The 15,646-nt window shown below is 33.3% G+C and overlaps 1 protein-coding gene across 12 annotated transcripts in view; it reads left to right on the top strand.

The window, feature by feature from the left end:
- Positions 1-15,646, top strand: part of PCDH15 (protocadherin related 15) — a gene marked incomplete at both ends in the record, with an annotated part of 726,342 nt that overhangs the window by 561,887 nt on the left and 148,809 nt on the right. For all 12 annotated transcript variants that reach the window (XM_081268810.1, XM_081268808.1, XM_081268818.1 and 9 more), the window contains one exon: positions 4,250-4,366. In XM_081268810.1, the coding sequence (XP_081124936.1) occupies positions 4,250-4,366 (117 nt within the window). The remainder of the gene's footprint in view (positions 1-4,249; positions 4,367-15,646) is intronic.

Below are 15,646 nucleotides of genomic sequence, written 5' to 3'. Positions count from 1 at the left end.
CCAAACAGGAGGACTACAAGTGGAATGAAGGTCTATTTTAAATCAATGCAGTGTTGTTTGGCTATCCATCTTGAAGGATTATTCTACCTAATCACAGTACATGAGCAACTTGCACCATTGCTCAAGTGTCTTGGGATGCATCTTATGCTAAATTTAGTTGAATTATTTGCTATATATTCCCTTCATATCCTTGTACTACCTATTTCATAATGTTCATCACACTCATTTGTTTAGGTTTTGCTTTCCACACTAAACTGAAAGGTAAATACCAGGAGGCACCTTGTGTTTCTTGATTGCAACTATATCTCAAACTTTTACACACTGCCTAATACACAGTGGAAACTTCCTCAGTGTTTGTGTTAAAGAGAGATTGTATATTCTTTTCTGCTTTTAGCAACATGTAACTTCAATTACATCTACATTTCAGATATACTACCCCCAAGAATCCATAACTCTAAACTCAAAAATTAGAAAGTGCACTTAAAAACGAATTTAGTCAAGTAAGAAAGAAGCTTCCAATGTAAAGTTTGATTTAAAAAAAAAAAGTAAAATGTGAGAGAAGGTGTTGATTTATATCTAAGCCTTATGCAAAGCAGAAAAAGACTTTTCTGTCTAGAGGTGCAACTTTTTCTAAGAGTATGTGTGAGAGCACAAAGAAAGAGATAGAAGTGAAAAAAGATAAGAAGACAAATGAAGAAACCAAAAGGGTAAAAGCAAGAGCAGAAGTTGGATTATACATGAGACAGCAAATAGCTAATATGTGGTAGTGGACAACAATACTGGTCACAGAGGAATCAGTTGCATAGCCTGCCTAAGAAGAATACATATCAACTTCATTAGCTGCTCAGGGTTTTGAAAGACAGGCAGCCAACAGTCCAGCACAGGTGATGCTGACACTGAACAGCAGTACAAAAGCAAGAGAAACCTTTATAGCTTTGTGTCTCCCCTAGATATGCATCACAGTTCAGAAAATGAGGCTGGCATCTGCTGCAATTTTACAGATTTTTAAAAGATGATAAAGCCAGGCATGGTGGAGCACACCTAGTGACTTGGGAGGCTGAGGCAGAAGGCTCACAAGTTCAAAACCAATCTCAGCAACTTAGTGAGGCCCTAAGCAATTTAGCAAGACCCTGTCTCAAAATAAAAATAAAAAGAGTGAGGGATGTGGTTCAGTGGTTAAGTGACCCTGGTTTCAATCCCTGACACCTAAAAATGAAAGTAAAATAAAAATATGATCAAGCTATAAAAGTTAGTACTTTTCTATTAAGAAACTGTCTCTCATGCAGAACCATTTTTATCCATGGCTATAGAAAATCAAATTTTTATCATCTCTCTCTCTCTCTTAATTGTTTTGTAAAACTTCAAACTTGTCTGTAATTTGCAAACCTACCAGCTAGTTCCTGTTTTCCTAGCCTGTTCTTAAAATGATTTCTTAAATCTACTTTGTGGTCTACCAAAGTGGAAATGTTTTCTGTGATTATTTTAGACTTTAATTTAGAAAATAAATAAACAAACTTCATATTTGCTTCCTGTTAGCTAACTATACCTTCAGATACAGTTTTATTCGCTGGAAATATTGGGAAAAAAATACAAAATTTAGTGGTAAAATATTTTTTAAAGAGAAGCTTGGTGTTACTCTAGTTGAGAAGCATGGTGACATTCAGAATACTCTTTTGAAACATGAAAACTAATTTTTGTTAAAATCAACAAATATAATCATAGGAAGCAAACTTTTATGTGTTTGAATGGTACATTAACTATAGGATTGAAGAAATGTTTCTTTTTGTCAATACTGCCCTCTAGTGGAATAATGGGGTACAAAAAAGAGCATGGTTTTGTGGAGTTGGGTGCATCCTTAATTTACTGCATAATAGAACATTTGTACAGGAGCAGATTTATGTATATTTTTTTCATTAGATGTCCCTGAAGCATAAACATAATGAACTATTGATTATGTTAGTTGGCAATGCATTTCAATAAATTTTCTTATCTGAAATAATGCATTGTGGAAGAACTATGGACAACTCCTGCACATCTTAGCCACAATAAAAGATTAGAATCCCAAAATATGTACAATGTGCCATAAAAAGAAATATTGCTACAATATAACTGTATTGATTTATTCTTCATTCTTTCAATGGCAGGCAAAATAAAGGGGAGGGAATCCAATCTTTTTCATAATTTACAACTTTTGGTTTATGTGTAATAAGTTTATGATGACAGATTGTAAAAATTTTCACAGTGCTTTCAGTTTGAAGATAAAGCTAGTGAATACTTCCCTGTGGGCCAGTGGGGGAGGTCACTGTACTGCACATTTTAAACAACTGTATTGATATAATTGAAATGGCACCTTTTCCCCTTTAAGAATCAAATTTCACAAAAAGTACCTTGTAACATTAAGAATTTAAATTTCCTTGGGGGGGAGGGTGAAAAAGAAGAAAATTCACCGTAACATATTGAGCTTATTGAGCTTTAGAAATTGAGGTAGAAAAATTTGTAGTGTTGGGTTCCTTCTTTTCTGACCTTCAAAAATTATTGTTGAGGGGTGCAAAAGGATTCCCAACCCCTTAATTAAAAGATATACTCATTAAATCAATTGGAACTCTAGAAAAAGAAGAAAAACGTGTGAATGTAAATACTTTACATATTTACCCCCTGCTTGTATTACTCAAGATCAATACATTATATGATCCTCATTATAGAGAACGAGTGCTTCCTAAGATCATTTACATTCCCAGATTCTATACTTCATAATTTATAAAGGAAGTCTTCTTTTTCATAGAAGAGGTTGTGAATACCACACGTCAAAAGGAAATGATATCTTCTATTTTTCAGGTTTGCTTACCATTCAAGATCTCTTTCTTATTAGTATCTTCAGGCTTATTCATATTCACAACTCAGAAGTTGACTCTGTTGTGAGCATAAAAGGAATCTCTTGTTTTATTGTAAGAGATAATTATCTTGACCTTTTTGCACAAAAAGAAGTTTACAGTTGGTTATTTTTTTGTGTTTCCAATTTATATTATACAGTAAAACCTTTGTGTCTGGACACATATCAAAGACTATGTAGAATGTAGAGTGTCTATTTTTTAATTTAATAGCAAACAAATGAAAGGAAGAATAGATAATAAATAATTTTAGCTTTGTGCCTAAATTTGTTTGACCTAAAATACCCAAAAGACTACATGCATAATAAGTATTTAAAAATAAACCACTCATTTTAGTAAACATTATTTATTGAGAAAAAAAATGATATTTAATTCTCTCTAAATGATAAAGTGGTCCTGAAAAAAATGGTCAGGCTCCATTTACAGGAGTTGATTATTTATTTTAGCTCTTATGTATGAATAGATTAATTCAGGCAAAGTCACTAACCTAATCTGTGGATCATTGTGTTTACCTGTCAAATGTCAGTTAAGTGATACAAATACAGGGACAGTTTTTCTTGAGTTACCACAGCATCCCAAGGACTGGCTTATAAAAGTGGGAAGCTCTTGATAAATATTTTAATGAAAAATGTTACATGAATAATATGGCCCATGTGTTACCAAATTGAGAAAATAAAATTATATATATACATATATATATATATATTGTTATGAAAATTTTTAATAAACAGTTTTCTTTCTGTAAGTATATGTAATTTTAAATGCCATTATTGGAGTGTGCTACAGGAAAAACCTTCTTTATATCATTTTATATTTATAGGAATGAAATAAGGGGAATCAAAAGATATTTCACAGTTTGTGAAATGCTATAATTATAACATTACAATAAGTATATAAAATAATTAACAGTTGCTACAGAAACATATAAAGAATTTTTTTTAAATCAACAACAAAACAAATTAAGAAACCACCTTTACTTGTACTGTCTCATAGGATGTTACTTTATAAGAAATTAGATTTTGTCTTGTTATCCAAGATTAAAATATTACATCCTATTTTGAAAAGTATCTTAAAGAAAATTTCAAGCATATTTTAGCCTCTAAAAGATGTACTTTGGGGGGGGTGACAGACTGTTTACTCCAATGGAATGGTCTTCAATGGGAATCACACACATTAATATTGCAAAGGAACTCTGGCTATTTCCTCTGGGGTATCAGTCTTAAAAGAGTAATGGAATTGAGAGGATAGAAGGTTGACAGTGGCAAATGAGGTGTGTGATATGAAGAGCTGGAGACAATCTAGTCACTGTGCCCCTAACCCAATTTCCACTGAAGCACTAAACTCTTAATTTTGTTTTCCAGGATATGAATGATTATCCTCCTGTATTTAGTAAACGAATCTACAAAGGGATGGTGGCTCCAGATGCAGTCAAGGGTACACCTATCACTACAGTTTATGCTGAAGATGGAGACCCTCCTGTAAGTAGAAGATATCAATGAATTCTCTGAGCTATAGGAGGAAAATTCTTAACACCCATGAGTGATCTGGTTCCCAATACAGCAAACACAGTCCAACAGAGCTTCATTCTCATTCATTTATATCCTCTTATTTATTGCATCCACAGTTTCAGACCATATTTCAAATGATTATTACTGAATATAGACAATTAGGAATATGCGTTTTTTGTAAACTTTTAAAATTAATTATATGTCTATTTGTCTAGCACTAATAAAAATATATGTGAAAAGAATTGCCTGCTATTCTGTACCATTGGTCCACTCGCCTGTTTTGGTACCAGTACCATGCTGTTTTTGCGACTATTGCTCTGTAGTATAGTTTGAAGTCTGGTATCGCTATACCACCTGATTCACACTTCCTGCTTAGCATTGTTTTTGCTATTCTGGGTCTTTTATTATTCCATATGAATTTCCTGATTGTTTTATCTATTTCTACAAGAAATGCTGTTGGGATTCTGATTGGGATAGCATTGAACTTATAGAGAACTTTTGGTAATATCGCCATTTTGATGATGTTAGTTCTGCCTATCCATGAACAGGGTATATTTTTCCATCTTCTGAGGTCTTCTTCTATGTCTCTTTTTAGGGTTCTGTAGTTTTCCTTGTATAGGTCTTTCACCTCTTTTGTTAGGTTGATTCCCAGGTATTTTATTTTTTGGGGGGATATTGTGAATGGAGTAGTTGTCCTCATTTCCGTTTCAGAGGATTTGTCGCTGATATACAGGAATGCATTTGATTTATGCGTGTTGATTTTATATCCTGCCACTTTGCTGAATTCATTTATTAACTCTAATAGTTTCTTTGTAGACCCTTTTGGGTCTGTTAGGTATAGAATCATATCATCTGCAAATAGTGATAATTTAAGTTCTTCTTTTCCTATTTTTATGCCTTTAATTTCTTTCGTCTGTCTAATTGCTCTGGCCAGTGTTTCGAGGACTATGTTGAACAGAAGTGGTGAGAGAGGGCATCCCTGTCTTGTACCAGATCTTAGAGGGAATGCCTTCAATTTTTCTCCATTCAGAATGATGCTGGCCTGTGGCTTATCATAGATTGCTTTAACAATGTTGAGGTATGATCCTGTTATCCCTAATTTTTCTAGAGTTTTGAACATAAAGGGATGCTGTACTTTGTCGAATGCTTTTTCTGCATCTATCGAGATGATCATACAGTAACCAATCCACAAAACTACAACTATCTTATATTTGATAAAGGGGCTAAAAGCATGCAATGGAGGAAGGATAGCATCTTCAACAAATGGTGCTGGGAAAACTGGAAATCCATTTGCATCAAAATGAAACTGAATCCCTTTCTCTCGCCATGCACAAAAGTTAACTCAAAATGGATTAAGGAGCTCGATATTAAATCAGAGACACGGCGTCTGATAGAAGAGAAAGTCGGCTATGATCTACATACTGTGGGGTCAGGCTCCAAATTCCTCAATAGGACACCCATAGCGCAAGAGTTAACAACCAGAATCAACAAATGGGACTTACTCAAACTAAAAAGTTTTTTCTCAACAAAAGAAACAATAAGAGAGATAAACAGGGAGCCTACATCCTGGGAACAAATCTTTACCCCACACACTTCAGATAGAGCCCTAATATCCAGAGTATACAAAGAACTCAAAAAATTAGATAATAAGATAACAAATAACCCAATCAACAAATGGGCCAAGGACCTGAACAGACACTTCTCAGAGGAGGACATACAATCAATCAACAAGTACATGAAAAAATGCTCACCATCGCTAGCAGTCAGAGAAATGCAAATCAAAACCACCCTAAGATACCATCTCACTCCAGTAAGATTGGCAGCCATTAAGAAGTCCAACAACAACAAGTGCTGGCGAGGATGCGGGGAAATGGGTACACTTGTTCATTGTTGGTGGGACTGCAAAATGGTGCAGCCAATTTGGAAAGCAGTGTGGAGATTTCTTGGAAAGCTGGGAATGGAACCACCATTTGACCCAGCTATTCCCCTTCTCGGTCTATTCCCTAAAGACCTAACAAGAGCATGCTACAGGGATACTGCTACATCGATGTTCATAGCAGCACAATTCACGATAGCAAGATTGTGGAACCAACCTAGAAGCCCTTCAATAGATGAATGGATTAAAAAAAATGTGGCATCTATACACAATGGAGTATTACTCTGCATTAAGAAATGACAAAATCATAGAATTTGGAGGGAAATGGATGGCATTAGAGCAGATTATGCTAAGTGAAGCTAGCCAATCCTTAAAAAACAAATGCCAAATGTCTTCTTTGATATAAGGGGAGTAACCAAGGACAGGGTAGAGAGGAAGAGCTGGAGTAGAAGATTAACATTAAACAGGGATGATAGGCGGGAGGGAAAGGGAGAGTTAAGGGAAATTGCATGGAATTGGAAGGTGAGCCTCAGGGTTATACACAATTACATATAAGAGGAAAGGAGGAGTAGGATAAAAATTATATAAGTGGAAGAAACGATTTTTAGTAGAGGGGGTGGAGAGAGAGAAGGGGAGGGGAGGGGAGGGGAGGGGAGGGGGGATAGTGGAGAATGGGATAGACAGCAGAATACATCAGTCACTAGAAAGGCAATTTGTATATCAATGGAAATGTAACTGATGTGACACAGCAATCTGTATACGGGGTAAAAATGGGAGTTCATAACCCACTTGAATCAATCTGTGAAATATGGTATATTAAGAACTATGTAATGTTTTGAACAACCAACAATAAAATATTATAAAAAAAAAAAAAAAAAAAGAATTGCCTGTATTTGAAATCACTGTCATTTGGATCCTTTATTTAGAACAGTGCATGCTTAGTTTAGTATGAATAGATTTTAGACTCATTTTTTTTCATTTATATTTACATGACTATTCTGTTAAAAAATTCTAAATCAATGTATAACATAAAAACTTATATTGAATGTGTTTGTTTTGGTAAGCTAAAATCTCAATATTGCTTTTGGAACATGTTTAATAGATTCTTTTATCATATAGAACTTTACCTCTTTTAAGATATTTTAAATTATCATTCAAGACTGAAGGTGTTCAACTAAAATATTATTAGAATTATTAGCAGATGTGATATAAATTTTCTTCAATTACATTTCTTTACGGCAGTTAAGATAAAAGTATTAATAATGCCTGCATAAGAATGATTTCTATAAACACCTAGGGTACTTTATAAATATTTTATGTTCTCATAAGAGCAGAATGGTGAAGATGTAAATTTTTTCTTTGAGTTAGCTCATGCTATAAGTTAATGTCTAACTGATTCTAAAAATATACGTAACAAATTAACCATATTTGGAAAGAAAAAATTTGAAAACCTGAATTATTGAAACGACTTATAACCTTGTTTTCTATTGCTAATATAAAGAGTGTTTTTGTAATGCTTTCTATTTAATGAAAGGTGAATGGAAGTCATAATATTTTTCAGCTTCAATTGTGACAAGCCCTATAAAGTCTATTGTGACTATAAGGCCTTGAAAACTAATGTTAACATGAAAGCAATGACCTTCAACTCAGAAGTTCCTTTGCTAGATAATGCTAAAATGTCTTTGATTTATCACATCTAGAGAAATATGATAGGCACAATTTCATAGTCTTGAACACACCAATAGAGATGGTGAATGGGAAATTGGTGTTTAATCTGCTTTTAAAGCAAACTGTCATCGATGCAGAATACTTTAAAAAATTAGTGAAATGCATTCAGTTCCATTTGACACATATTTTGAACTGTATACTTGTCACTGTGCTAACCAGTTTTTGTTCTCAAGACACTGACAATCTTGCAGGAAAGACAGAACTACAAATAGAAAATATAACATATTATTACAAAATAAGTATAAGTAAACATGTTATTTTAACATGTTCATTTCTGAAAACGTACTATTAATTCGAAGTTTAAGTTGGAATTAAAATTAGTAGCACTATTGATGGGTGACTCCATGATTTTTTTTATATTAAATGTCATTTAATTTTCAGCCCTAAAGTGGCCAAACTAAGATGTTTTGAGAATAAAACAAAGCCAAGTTTAGGATGACCTGGAACATTTTATCAATACTGGAAAGCATAGAAATAACCATTAATTTTTTCATCTATTTAATTATTCAAATGTTTCATAGCAGACCATTAAGTAGGAGGCATAGAGTTAGAACACACCTATTTGGGACAGATCTCAAAGTCAGAAAAGATGACAAACCCTTACTTTCCTTTTGGTGCATGTTACTTTTGTACCTGGCTTGCCATCAAGATCACATCCATCAGTGTCAAAGAAGCTGGAAAAAGTTTATCCTTGCATTCCAAGTACTGTGGCAGATTTTACACTTAATATCTGATGTTGACTTTTCAATAGATAAAAGGTGGATACAAGTCATTCTATCAGAATATTGAGTGTACTTCTTACAAAGTATACATTTCTCAGATTTAGTTCAGATCCCTGAAACAATAACAATCTTTCAGTATAAGTATTATTCAAAATTGAGGTTTTAAATCACTTCTGCAAATTGGATCCCTTGAATTGGTATAGTCACAATTTGCCTTCACCCCCACCAATCTGAAATAAAAATTCAAATCCAAAAACATTTTCAGAAGATAACTAATGTATTACATAATTTCAAAAATATTATGATTGACTTTTATGCTTTTAATTTTATGTTGGTGGCAGGAAGACAGAAGAAGTATTTTAAGGTATCACAGTGCTTCAGAAATAATAATTTTCATTTCTAGAGGTTGACCACATCTTTTTCAAAGCCTCCTGTTTCTTGTGAACAAAATGAGAACCACCCATTTAAAACTAGGTAATAGCAACAACAAAACCCTTTGAAGTATCAGATGGAAAAACTAGGTATGGTCTCAAAGTTAGAGCATTACTGCTGGATATATATTAAGCCTTTTAAAATGCATCTTGTACAAAACAAAAGTGATCTAGACGAAGAAAAACAAAATATTCCAAGGATCTGTTTCCCCCACTGAACTAAAGCTGTTAGGAGTTCCTTTTTCTTGCTTGCTTTTTTGAGAGGGTGGACATTAATTCACTTGAGATGTGAGTTGTCACTTAAGGCTTGGGGTTGTGGCTCAGTGGTAGAGAACTTGCCTAGCACATGTGATCTGGATTTGAACCTCAGCACCACATAAAAAAAAATAATAAAATAAAGTTATTTTTAAAAGATTTCTTACTTTAAACTATCATAAAACAGAGCTGCAAGTGAAATTTCCATTTGAATTTCTTAAAATTCTTTCTGAAACTTCAGGTCAAACTTTTACCACATAAGAGTTCCATTTATTGGACAGGGTAAAATCCCTGAAGATTATTGTCTTTTTTTTTTTTGAGTATGTAGACATACTCAAAAAAAAAAAAATGAAGTTCATTTTTCGCTCATTTTCAAGGAGGGAACTACAGGCCAGGTACTGATGCACACCTATATTTCTAAACATTGGGAAGATCTTTTACTTTTTTCTATCCAAAAATAAAATAAATAAATAAAAATGACTGGAGGTGGAACATGGTGATAAAGCATCCTTGGGTTTAATCTCTAGTACCAATAAAAGAAAAGAAAAGAAAAACATACAAACAAACAAACCAGAAATGAACTGTAGGAAAACCACAAAGACTGTATTTCTCATTGTTAGACTGTTCTTTCCATAGAAGCATTTTAATAACTTTTAAGACTCTTGTTTAAGTAAGACAGTAATTGAAACATGTTTAATATTAGCAAGCTTTGAAATTTCTTACTTATATAATATCATATTGTAAAAATTATGTAGAATTTTAGACTTCTTTTTTCAGGCTTTGATATTGACTTATGAAGTATATATATGCCATAAAAATAGATCATGTTAGTTCTCAATAGTAATTGCATTTAAAATCATTCCCAAATATGAGTATTCTCACTATTTAAAAATATGTGTTTATAAAGAAAAAAATAACTCCAAGTATAAGATATTTTCTTTCCATCTTTTGAGCTACTGACACTTAGCCTTTCTGAGTTCAGACAAGCTACACAAGGAATTATTTGCAATGTGTTTTCACAGGTGTCTTTAACACCCATCTCAATCATTCAAGAATAGTTTTGCCAAGAGCAAAAAAGATAGCCAGTTTTTGTTCTATGATGCATACCTATGTTTTATTAAAGTGTCATGATGTCATCAGTGAATGCCAGTTAATTATAGTCATCTCAAGAATGCTTAACCCTTCAAATAGTCATCCTGTCAAAACTTCTTGGCAGAGAGTACAACAGCTCAAGAAAAGCAATAATCATCTTTATCCATAATTTGCTGCTTGCTTGCTTTGTGGGAAATAGTGGTTGTTATCCAGGGTCCAAAATGTTGTAAAACTGTACTGCCATTTCTCAGTAGTATGGCTTGTCTGCATCGTTTTCCTTTGGTGTCTTAACTGACCTACTTTTCATCACTCACCATGGACCAGCTCGTGTTGTTATGCTGTATGGATTCAGGTTATTGCTAGTAATGTACCAGATCTTCTGGTTTTAAGACCAACATCTACTAACTATGATTGCTGACCCTGGAACATGAGAAGGAAATGTACACAGCTCAGTGGTTCTTTTCCTTCACATCAAAGCTAAACAAGGAAATAATCAGGAACTGTTTTCACAGTGAATGTCAGCTTGTGAAAACTGAGATGATATAGCCCCAGACCTGAGTCCCTTTGGTCTCAAATACTTACTTAGAAAGAAAGTACACCATGAAACAGTTAGGGCTTGATCTTTAAAATGACAATGGCTTCTAATTAGATTTGAAAGTGTAAATGGGTACAAAGGGGAAGGTTTTATGAGAAAATGTAAGCTTGGTTAGTGTCTAGAAAAAGCTCATCTATGCACTTTAAGGATCTGTCATTTGTTTCCCTTGTGTGGCATTTATCATGTTCTATAGCATTATAATTATATTATGGAATTCATGCCACAAAACATATATTGCTACATTGCTGCATATATTAATTACATGGTTAATATTACTGAAAATCAATATGAGAATTAACTGTTTCAGATATAAATATTATTATTCTCATTTAGAAACTGCCATACTTACTAAGGTTAAAGGTGCATTTTTCTTTTATTATAAATTGAAATGTATATGAAGTTTGCTCATTTTGAATTTTGCAAGAGCACTGCTCTATAACTCATGACATATTAAGCATTTTCATTTTTTTCCAATGGGAATAAATTTCATGGGATTAGGGAGGGTTACAATACAAGTCAAGTTTCCATTGGTAATTGAGTGAAATAAAGTTTTGTGGAGCTCACTCATAGTTCTCTTTTTTGGATTAATTGATGTGATCTAGTTAAAAACTCTTGTCAGAAGAAATGGAAACTGACCTCACTGAAAAGGTATCTTGTTTTTTCTAGTTTGGATTCTAGGTCTTAACACACTTTAAAATAAACCTTTGGTAACCCTTGGACCTACTGTTATCTACAGTTCTTCTGTTTTTTTGGAGTTATGCTGTGTTTAGGCAGTAGACTTAGAATCAAACACGGCCCAGAACAATCTAGACACTTTGTAATAGTTAATGAATAAATAAATGAGTTAAAAAACATTTATTATGAGCTGGACTGATATAATGATATGACCAGATAAAGAAAGAGAAAAATCCATGAAAATGTTTATGAGAGATAATATGAAGTTATTCAGAGAATGGAGAAAAAAAAATATGTTCTCATTCATTCTGAGCCTTCTCTGAACAGTTGTTTTTCTATTTACAAGAATATAGTGGATTCAGTTGACTAAGGATAGAAGAAATTGACAAAGGAAGTGTATCCCAAAATTGCAGATTCAAAAATATTCATCATATGTTCATGTGTTTGTGTAATATGATTTGAAATAGATCTAATTCAAAAAACGTTAGCAGTTTAACAGAATATATTAGCACTGTCTTTAGAAATTAATTTATAGACATAAAATGTGCAAGACCCACTTTATTGTAGAAAATGGAATACTACTAAAGACTTTTAAACATATCAATGACAAAATCAATGCTAATATTGGAAAAACTATTTCCTGTGATAGGCAGGTTTAATTGGATGAAATAATAAATAAAGTTAGGAGCAAGTTGGCAACTTTTGCCTTTACTACATCTGAAAAAAAAAGCTGGCTATAAAATGGAGAAGGTGGAAATACTTCAAAGCCATTCAGGTGTGAGAATTGATACCTATTTGAAGTAAGGTTGAAAAGCATAGACAAAAGTAAAATCAAAAGTGAATCAAAGGCCTGGGCTTGTAGCTCAGTGGTGGAGCACTTACCTAGCACATGTGAGGCACTGGGTTCTATCCTTACTTAACACAACATAAAAATAAAAAGAAACAAAACAAAGGTATTGTGTCCATCTACAACTAAAAAAGAAAGTTTTTTTAAGTGAATCAAGAATTTTTATATGAAGCAATAAAGACAGTTATTAACAACAGTTGACAGAAATAATATATATAGAACAAGACCTAATTTAAGAAGAAATAAATGACATCAATTTAGGAACAAATTAAATTTGAATTGACTTCAGCATATCTAAATGCATGTATTTATAGAGTAATAGAAATTGTCTTATTTCTACAAACCTCCACTCTTCCCAAGTCCTTCATCGTGGATAATGAGAAATCTAAGTCAGAACATAGCTAGCGAAGAATACTAACAGATCTGTCCAGGAACCCCTGTGCAGGACTGGTAGAGAGACTGTCTCTTACCCAGAATTAACGGGTTTCCCAAACCAAGGAATATATGATAACTAACTGTGAGAGAAAACTGGAAGCAAATTGCTACATAAAGAAACAATCTCTTTTGCAAAGGTAAGCAAGGTCACAAGGAGGACTTGAGGTAGATACCTACTTGCCACAGTTGTTTTAATTTACTGCCAGGATGATCTGGCTTCATTTAAAGGACCAAGACTAAAAGGGTGGAGAAGCTGGGCAAGAAGGCATGTGTACTGCATTTTGTTCCATCTCTTGCTTTAGTCACATCTGTTTTTTATTTTGTTGAGGAGATGTTATTTGTGACTATTGTATATTGGAAACTTTATTTTGCTTTCACAGATAACATTCAAATTGACACAATGTGAGTGTCTTGGATACAAATTTTTGTACTTTACAACCATACATAATATATTACACTCTTTTCTGTTATGTAACATTATAGAGATTGAAACCAAATTAATTTTTCTTGACTTTTAGATATTTTGCTTTTATATAATTGCAAGATTCTCTTCTTTAAATTACATTTAATATTAACATATAATTAGATCTTATTTTCTATGTTAATTACACCTGATATATGATAACCCCTTAGATATAAACTTAAATATTCATCAATCATCTCAAGAAAGTTTTAAGTGGCTTCAAGAGTATGGGTTTTGGAGCTAGACAATCTGGTGTCAACTCCAAAAACCCGCACCAACTAACTTAGGCAATTTATTTAGTCACTTGGCTCTTCAGTTCTTGCATTTAGAAAATGGAAAAAAAAAAACACAATTGAAATATACATGTCATGAATAGCAGCTTCTAGTTTCTCTCTCTCATAGTCCCTACCAGCTCATATTCTATTCTCTGCTTCTCTAATTCTCTTGTGTAGTCCTTTTATTAGTAGAATTTGGCAGTATTTTTCCTTCCAAGATGGTTTGTTTAACTCAGTATAATGCTCTCCAGGTTCATCCATGTTATTGCAGATGGCACGATTTCCTTCTTATTTAAGGATTAAATGTGTGTGTGTGTGTGTGTGTGTGTGTGTGTGTGTCATTTTCTTTACTCATCCATCATATGTACTTTTAGGGTGATCTACATCTTAGGTATTGTGGATAATACTTCAGTTTACATGGCAGTCCAAACATCTCTTTAAGATGCAACTTAAAATCCTTTGAATAAATTACCAAAAACAGCATTGCTGTATCAAATAGTGGTTTTATTTATTTATTTATTTATTTATTTTTGCTTTTTAGTGCTTTATAACTATACAAAATAGTGGGGTTCATTCTGACTAATCACACATGTGTGGAACATAATTTGCTTCATTTCAGTGCCAAGCACCTCTTCCCACCTTTCCCTTATCCCCACAACTGTTCCCCTCCTCTATTCCACTGGCTTTCCAATCCCCCCACCTATTTATTGTTTTTAGAAATTGATGCTTTATATGGATTCATAAAGGTTGAAATTACTGTGTTGTATTAAATGGTAGTTCAAGTTTTATTTTTTAAAGTAACCTCCATACTATATCCCATAGTGGTAGCACTATTTTATGTTCACTAATAGTATACTAGTGTACCAAGTTTTCCATATCCTTGCTAATAGTTATCATTTTTTATACATTGACCATCCTAATAGGTGTTATAACTCATTGTTGTTGATTTTCATTTCGCTAATGATTAGTATGATGTTGAGCATATTTTCATATATCTATTGAACATTTGTACAACTTGAGAAATCATCTATGCAAATCCTTTGCCCATTTTTAGTTGAATTATTTAGGGGTGGAGTTTTGCTCTTATTCTGGAGATCTGACAGACAATATTTTGCTTATAGTTAACAATAAATTATTACAAAATTTTGCACACTTTTTTTACAGGGTAGATCTCATGTTACATGTTCTTACAACAATAATTAAATTATCTCATTTATGCGGAGCCTTTGTTACCTACCACATAGTCATTTTTATATTTATTCTGATATTTCTCATGCTATGTGTCCCGGAAAGCTGTCTTCTATTTTTTTGTGATCTGTCAAATATATCTATTGTTTGTGATCCTTCTCTTTGTGTTTTTCCTCTGAATTCTTGAAAAGCCTGTAAATATTAGCGATTGGTTAACCTCAGCAAGAGCTGGGGGTGGGGTACAAGGTTTGTGGGCATGAGGAAGTCGCTGGGCTTCTGAACCATCACCATGACAACAAGTTTTTTCCCTTGCTTGATCTCTTCTCAGTGTGTTTTTGAAGTATAAGTAGCAGGGCTGAGTATTCTGTGTTGAGGTCCCTATTTGCCCATAGCTATATGCTAGGGTTCTTAACTAGCTCTCTCACCCACTGTGATAACAGAGCCCTTCTCCCCTGTTCTCTCCCCAACACCACAGCTGTCTTTAGTGCATACTGAAAGAAAACTAAACATTCCAGAGAATTTTTGTCAGGAACATTTTCTGTTCTATTAAGGGATAACACATCGGAGAGAACACCATACAGCTGTGGACATTATTTAGGATGACATAGTCTATAACCTGCTAACACAGCAGGATTTGATGAACACAGCAAAGGTCCAAATGCAAGAAC

This window comes from Spermophilus citellus, assembly GCF_964194105.1.
Source record: "Spermophilus citellus genome assembly, chromosome: 15".
Taxonomy (NCBI): domain Eukaryota; kingdom Metazoa; phylum Chordata; class Mammalia; order Rodentia; family Sciuridae; genus Spermophilus; species Spermophilus citellus.
The sequence above is the reverse complement of the archived record's forward strand: the minus strand, read 5'-3'. Positions and strand labels throughout refer to the sequence as shown.